This window comes from Phalacrocorax aristotelis, chromosome 16 (assembly GCF_949628215.1).
Source record: "Phalacrocorax aristotelis chromosome 16, bGulAri2.1, whole genome shotgun sequence".
Taxonomy (NCBI): Eukaryota; Metazoa; Chordata; class Aves; order Suliformes; family Phalacrocoracidae; genus Phalacrocorax; species Phalacrocorax aristotelis.
Window position 1 is genome coordinate 9348400 of NC_134291.1, and position 7418 is coordinate 9355817.

The 7418-nt window shown below is 41.6% G+C and overlaps 1 protein-coding gene across 1 annotated transcript; it reads left to right on the forward strand.

Annotated features, from left to right (window-relative positions):
- The first annotated feature begins 118 nt into the window (after positions 1-118).
- KPNA2 (karyopherin subunit alpha 2) lies at positions 119-6152 on the forward strand. The gene is made up of 10 exons (XM_075111585.1): positions 119-663; positions 761-898; positions 1337-1425; positions 2260-2528; positions 3671-3765; positions 3864-4127; positions 4758-4991; positions 5076-5258; positions 5367-5516; positions 5634-6152. The coding sequence occupies exons 1-10, from the start codon at positions 589-591 to the stop codon at positions 5724-5726; spliced, it is 1590 nt and encodes a 529-aa protein (XP_074967686.1). The 5' UTR covers positions 119-588; the 3' UTR covers positions 5727-6152.
- Positions 6153-7418: the final 1266 nt, after the last annotated feature.

Here is a 7418-nt window from a genome sequence, read left to right on the forward strand (position 1 = left end):
CGGCGGAGTTGTGGCCGCAATGAAGCTAGCCCTTATGCTGTGGCTCACCTTGCAGCTGGCGAAGGTGCAGGAGCCTGCCTCCTTACCAGTGTAGCCGCTACTACGTGCTGCGGGCTGCATCTGCACAGCGAGCCCCCCTGGGGCCCTTCCCAGTACGAGATGTCGCTGTTCCTAGCGACGGGGGTCGGAGTGGGACTGGGTGGGTGTCTGTGCAATGCAGATGCACGGCACGGTGAAAACAGTACTTAAAAATATGTGTGCTGTCCATGGGGAGGAAAACTAATATTGCTCCTATGAACAATGACTCTGAATATGTTCTTGTGTCATAAAACGATAAATGTGTGGCTACTGCTTTTGTGTTAATGCTAGAGCTCGCTGTAGCAACTAAGCGTTTAAAGGGACAGCTGTTATGTTACTAGTATTGTTAATCAAGTCAGAGGCTGTTACTGTATCTAACATGGACAAGTGTCTCTCATTCTCAAGTACTGATCCCAGTTCTTAACTTCTGTGGAGTAAACTTCCTGTTTATTATTTGCTTTGCTTTCAGGCGTATTTTTTATCTGGTTCTCTTAAAATCTAATAAGCAAGATGTCTGCAAATGAGAATGCCAATGCAGCAGCAGCTCGCTTGAACAGATTCAAGAACAAAGGAAAGGACACTACGGTGAGTATTTTGATGCAATTAGTATTTTAGCTAGCTATCACCTCTTTAAATGTGAGCTGTGAAAGTCAAGAACTTACTACGAATATATATCCTCCAGGAAATGAGAAGGCGGCGTATTGAAGTCAATGTAGAGCTGAGGAAAGCCAAGAAAGATGACCAGATGCTTAAAAGAAGAAATGTTAGCACTTTACCAGATGATGCTACTTCTCCCCTTCAGGAAAATAGGAGCAATCAGGTAAGTAGTCACTCAGAACAGCTACACTTGGAGGTCTTGCAACATGGGCTCATGCAGCCATACTAGTATGAATCCCTTCACCTGTGGGGCACAGTGCTACTCTACAGTTACTATGTATACTACACATACATTACTGACTTAAGGCTATACTGCTACCTCTAATGGACAACACTCTTAAAATGTAGCCACAGTGTTTAAGCTAGTGTAGCTGTGTAGCAGTGGTGCAAAGTACTTGGTTTAAAAAGCTTTCAGTAGCTTAGATAACCTCGTCAGCTACAGCTTCTACAGTTTTTAGGGTATTACATAGTAGAATAATCCTTTAATAAAGGAAGTGGTTGTTAACTGGGGTCTATTCATAGTATTGTGTAGAAGGCCTCTGGGTTCATGAAGACATGTGCCTCTCCCAACAAAGTGTTCATGTAACTTTTTATTGTGCAGGTGTCAGCACACTGGTCAGTTGAAGAAATAGTCAAAGGAGTTAATGTCAATAATATGGAGCTTCAGCTACAGGCTACTCAAGCTGCCAGGTAAGGACTTTATAGAGGTAACCAGTTTAGCTGTGCAAGCCAGTAACTAGGCAAGGTAAAAGAATTGGCTTATGGGCCAAAGTGTCTGCTTATGGCAGCAGCCAAGGCTGCTCTTATCAGATAGTATTTCAAAAAACACCTGAATCAGCCTTATACAATGCTTAGGTACACTAAATTAATTGTAATTTTGTTGAAATCATGTGGCTTCTGAATATTTAAAGTGCCTGAACATTTTACTAGGAAGTAGTAATTCTTTGTAGTGGTTATGAGGTGGCAAAATAAATAGTAGTTGTCTTAAAGTTGTAGGAGTAATAATAAAAAATAATCTGTTATAACAAAATACAGTAACTCTGAACTGTGTTAACACTTGACTACAAGACTACAATAGTCGAGTGCACTGATCTACCTTAGAATAACGTGAACAGTAAGATGAGTGGGATTTGAAGTATGCCAAGTTTCCTGTTAGATTTGGAAGAAGAAATCTCCTTTAGCAAGCCTGTGTATTGCTACAGTGCTGTTTCTGGCAATCCTTAACCTGTCTGCTGAGAAACCTAGCAATTCAGATATAGTATGACTCTTGCAGGTCTGCTTTATTTCAGAGTGTGAACAGAACCTCTCATACAGCGATGACATGCCAAAACCAATGTTGAGAGGCTTAGGAAACAGCTGTTCAGCTTGTCTGTATTTCTCTTCCATGTCCTGTTTTGTTGTTTTCTCTAAATGTTGAGGCAATACTGAACCTTTTAATTATTAAACATGGATCTTCTTAGACTGTTTAACCTGTTGTTCAGATCTCTGCAGGCAAAAATAATGCTTTCTGTTTGTCCTCCTTAGGAAACTCCTCTCAAGAGAGAAGCAGCCCCCCATAGACAACATAATTCGGGCTGGTTTGATTCCAAAGTTTGTTTCCTTCCTGGGCAGAGCAGACTGCAGTCCTATTCAGTTTGAATCTGCCTGGGCACTTACCAACATTGCTTCTGGCACGTCAGAACAAACAAAGGCGGTAGTAGATGGTGGGGCTATTCCAGCCTTCATTTCACTCCTGGCCTCTCCCCATACTCACATCAGTGAACAGGCTGTGTGGGCATTAGGAAATATTGCAGGTATGTCAACAGGCTAAACAATTCTTACAGACCTGTTCCCTTCCTTAAAACAGGAGGACATGACTACTGACATGTCATGCAACATGCTGAGCTTCTCAGGAACTCCACCTTAATGCTTTGCAAGTAAAGACACGCTCTGCAATGTAGAGTAAGCTATGGACAAGTCTTTATCTTCAGACCTGGTATAAGATGTCTCGTGCAATACCTGGCAACCTGTGGGTTGCATTATGTGGATTGCTTCCATGGTTAAGTTCAGCTTTCACAGAGCTATGTAAGCAGGCTACAACACAGAGATTTTTAACACATCTCTCTGCATGTGTTTGTGACTTACCAACACATGGAGCGGAACTCATTCCCTAGGAGGGGAAGGGGGGGGAAGTAGATGGCTCACATAACTGTGTATGTGATGGCCAGTATTCCTTGCTTTGAAACAGCTACTTAGTGATGTGAAAGTATTACATGCTCAAGTTTCTCATGCACTTTTCAGGATTACTTGATCTGCTAGTGTTGTACCCTATTCATACAAAAGTCAAAATTAATGATACAGTTCTAATATTGTATTTGCTGTATTTATTATGGTTTCTAATATCTGTTCCTTAGAGAACAGTGAACCTTCACACAGAGAAAATTAGCTCAATAAAAGCCATGCTTCATTGGAGTTTTTTTGAAGTTTGTCCTTAGAGTTTCTTAAACTTGATTATAAGGTACTTTTGTACCTTGCAATAGAATAATTCAAACATTAGGTTATATAGTACAATGCTGAAGGAATGTCAGTCATGCAACCAATTATTATAATGCATTTGAACTCCCACGTTATGGGAAGAGCTCTGTACTAGTGGTAAGGCTCAGATATGTTTTTAAAGAAACATGCAAGTGTCTTCAAGTTCATAACTAAGCAAAGCTATTAAACCCATACACTAAATTAGCATGTCTTCCAACAGAAAAAGTTAAGCTCGGTGGTTTTGATTAGAGAAACACATGTTTGTTGTATGACTTAACCATGGCAGTAGTCATTTGGTCCTGTTATTACTTTTGTTTTACCTAGCACTTCTTAAGCAGTAGAAGTCATCTAACACATAATGGTTGCATGCACACATCCCTCTGTCCTGGTCTTCACCTGGCTGTTTTTCTTGTTTTCTCAGGGGATGGCTCTACCTATAGAGATCTGGTTATCAAATTTGGTGCAATTGAGCCACTGCTGAGTCTACTAGCTGTTCCTGACCTCTCTTCTCTGGCTGTAAGTGTGCAGTATAATTCTAGTTGCAATTACTAAAAAGTGAACACAAGAGCTGAAGTAACTACACAGTTGCTAACCATTTATTTCAACACTTGCAGTCTGGCTATTTACGCAATGTTACCTGGACCCTCTCAAACCTGTGTCGTAATAAGAATCCTGCGCCACCCATAGAAGCTATTGAGCAGATTCTTCCAACCCTTGTTCGGCTTTTGCACCATGATGATCATGAGGTGTTAGCAGACACATGCTGGGCACTTTCCTATCTAACAGATGGTTCCAATGACAGGATTGAAGTTGTAGTGAAAACTGGCTTGGTGCCACAGCTTGTGAAACTCCTGGGGTGTAGTGAGCTGCCAATAATGGTAAGTTAATCAGCCATGCAGATTGCTGTTACTTGATTTGCGTTATAAATAAAACTGCAGTTAGAATAGTGTCCATGTAACTGAATGGTTCTTTTCACACACAAATCTGATGCTTGTTCCAGGTTTTGTGTAGGTAAGACTTGAGCTTCTATCTTGCCTGGACACTGCCTCACGTGAGGTGTAGACTATTGCTGTTCGGGACTATCAAGCTGCTTTACGCAATCATTGGATTTAACACATAGGCCAGCACAACAGTCAACATTTCTTAAAGCTTGCTTTTAGCTCTAAATTACCATTGCAAATCCAAGTTCTAGGGACTGTTTAGAAGTGGGCTCTGTGCACACTAATAATTATAGTATAATAAAACTGCATTGGTCTCTAGGAGGTGGTTTTCCTAAGCTCTGTCTTGGATAGTTGTTTGCAGATTGGCCTTGGAAGGTGTGCAGTCTCAGCATGCTTAATGTCTGCATATGTCATGCTAATGAGGAGCTTCAAGCTCATCAGTACATAGCATATCATGCTGTTAACTAGGAACGTGATAGCAGGGGGGTGTCAAGTATGGCTGTATTTGTTCAAGCACAGATTAGATGATACCAATTTTCCCAAGTCTTATTTTCATATTTGTTTCAGACTCCTTCCTTAAGAGCAATAGGAAATATTGTCACTGGTACTGATGAGCAGACACAGGTTGTCATTGACTCGGGAGCACTGTCTGTCTTTCCAAGTCTCCTTTCTCATCATAAAAGCAACATTCAGAAGGAAGCAGCATGGACAATGTCCAACATCACTGCTGGACGGCAGGACCAGATTCAGCAAGTTATAGACCATGGTCTTGTACCTTATCTCATTGGCATTCTCAGGAAGGTAAACAAACTCTATTTACTATGTTGAGGCTTTTGCTGCTGCTACTCCTGCCTGTGTTCAAATACCCTGCTTTGACCTTCACAGGGGGATTTCAAATCCCAAAAGGAAGCTGTGTGGGCTGTGACTAACTACACAAGTGGTGGAACAATTGACCAGATCGTGTATCTCGTTCAGGCTGGTGTTGTTGAACCCCTACTGAATCTCCTCTCAGCTAAAGACAGCAAAACTGTGCTAGTTATCCTGGATGCCATATCTAATATCTTCTTGGTATGTGGATGCAGTATACTCAGCTGTTGTCTAAGCTGTTGCTAATGGCTCTCCAGTAGTTGGTGCCGTGCATCTTTGCTGAGGTTATTCCATGCTTGTCTCTTGCAGGCTGCTGAGAAGATTAATGAGACTGAAAAACTTTGCCTCATGATTGAGGAGTGTGGAGGTCTAGACAAAATTGAAGCTCTCCAGTCACATGAAAATGAACAAGTATACAAAGCCTCCTCCACCCTCATCGAGAAGTATTTCTCAGCAGAAGTAAGTGGCTTCAGGATTGTTTGGGTGTTTCCCCCCCACTTCTATTTTCTATTCTAGCACTGACTACTAGATTAAGATGCTACTGCTCTTCCAAAACTCTTTTTCTTTTCCTTCTAGGAGGAGGAAGACCAAACTGTTGTACCAGAATTTACTGCTGCCAGCTACACCTTCCAAATTCAGGGCAATACTCCAGACACTTTCAACTTCTAGGTCTTGCATATACTGCAGCCTCCTTCAAGTTGTTTGGCACACAAATGACTGCCACCTCTTTGTCTTAATATTGTCTTAATATTCCTCTTGTTTTTACTGTGTTTTTATGTGACCTGTAGCACTTTGTGTCCAACTGAAATGTACTTGAACAGTTCAAAGCTGTACATATGTGAATTTGTAACTGTAAACTTCATTCTTTGAGCTGTATGTGTAAATACTTGTTCTCTTCCTGGCTCTTACTGTCCCTGTCAGGTATAAGAATGCAAGTGGGCAATACATGCCTTTTCACAAAGCATGAGCCACTACTCTGAACCCCTACATTACCAATCACATTCTATGTAACCCAGTGCTGTAATCGATACACTGAGTCAGCTTTTAAAGAGGTTTTATGTTTGAAGGTCAATAAAGTGATATCAGTACATCAAATTGAACTGTGTTAATTGTTCTCTAACAAGTGACTGATGGGGTAAGTATAGTTAATCAAAAACATAATGCCAAGAATGCAGGACTGAACCATGAATCATTCAATCTGAAGATGGTGGGTTTACAAGAGCTTGGTCAGCCCAAGCTCTGACTTCTGCCTATAGCAGCCTACTCTTACTGCAGAACAAGTGCATTGCTGCTCCTCTCCAGGTATCTTACAGAAATCTGATTACTAGTGCTGTGTTCATAACTGAGTTAAACTACCTTCTGCCTTTTGGAAAGATATATATGCTCCATGGGGTAGTGTGGAGGAGGGGTAAGTACAGCAGTTAACCAACTAAGTGTGCTCAGGTGGCCTGGGCACAGTAATGTCCTTGGGGCAGCTGCCTGCCCTACAGAGTAAAGGTGAAGGCCTTGGGTTGGAATCTCTTGTCCTTTTGCTTTTAAAACTGTTACTTACATTAACCTACTCTGTCTCTAATGGTGGCTGTGCAGGGAAGGGTCTGGGGCCAGTGGGAGGAGAAGAATGGTAGTCCTGTTTTCTGGCTTTTTGGAAAAACTTTGAGCTGTTTTATTAACTGGAACATCTCAGGGTCAATGTGTCTGAATAACTATATAGACTCAGCTCTCTGAGCTTCTCTCCCTCCATGATGGTGCAGGAGAGGCCAGGTTTTCCTGACAACTTGATTTTTTCATGACTGTGACTTCTATTTGAAATGTAGCACATCCCTTCAGTACTGTATGTTAGATACCTCTTCAATTGTTAGTAAAAGGTGTGGGGGAAATCTAATGTGTAGGCAATTCTCCCACAGTCCCCCAGGCTTTGCTTCTGCCTCTATTGGGTGAAGGGGAATAAAACAAAAAACACAAAACAAAAAAACCCTTATATTCTGATGAAATAATCTGATTTGGTCTTACATGTTAGTCTGCCAGTTGTGTGCTTTCAAGTGTATTTTAAAGTGTACGTGCATGTGTCTGTCTATTAAGAATACCTGATCTTAAAAGGACCACTCTTTCCAAACTGAGATTGCCATTCTCCTGTACTGCTGTGCCTTCTTTAAAAAGGGGTTGTTGCTAATGTGGAAGATGCTGCTCTCACTTCTGTTACTGTGGTGCAACTCACCTTGCTTGCAAAAGTGGTGCCTTCCCTGACTCTGTGTAAGCCACTTGCTTGGATCCTGGGTACGGCTGGATGATGATGATGTTGCAGAAGGCAGCTGGTAATTTGTCTGCATGTAAACTCATAGCTCTGATAGTCGGCAGTAATAA

Coding starts and splice junctions, on each gene's coding strand:
- KPNA2 (XM_075111585.1), top strand. CDS start 589: ATGTCTGCAAATGAGAATGCCAATGCAGCAGCAGCTCGCTTGAACAGA. Junction 899..1,336: donor AGGAAAATAGGAGCAATCAG/GTAAGTAGTCAC, acceptor TTTATTGTGCAG/GTGTCAGCACACTGGTCAGT. Junction 4,992..5,075: donor TCATTGGCATTCTCAGGAAG/GTAAACAAACTC, acceptor TGACCTTCACAG/GGGGATTTCAAATCCCAAAA.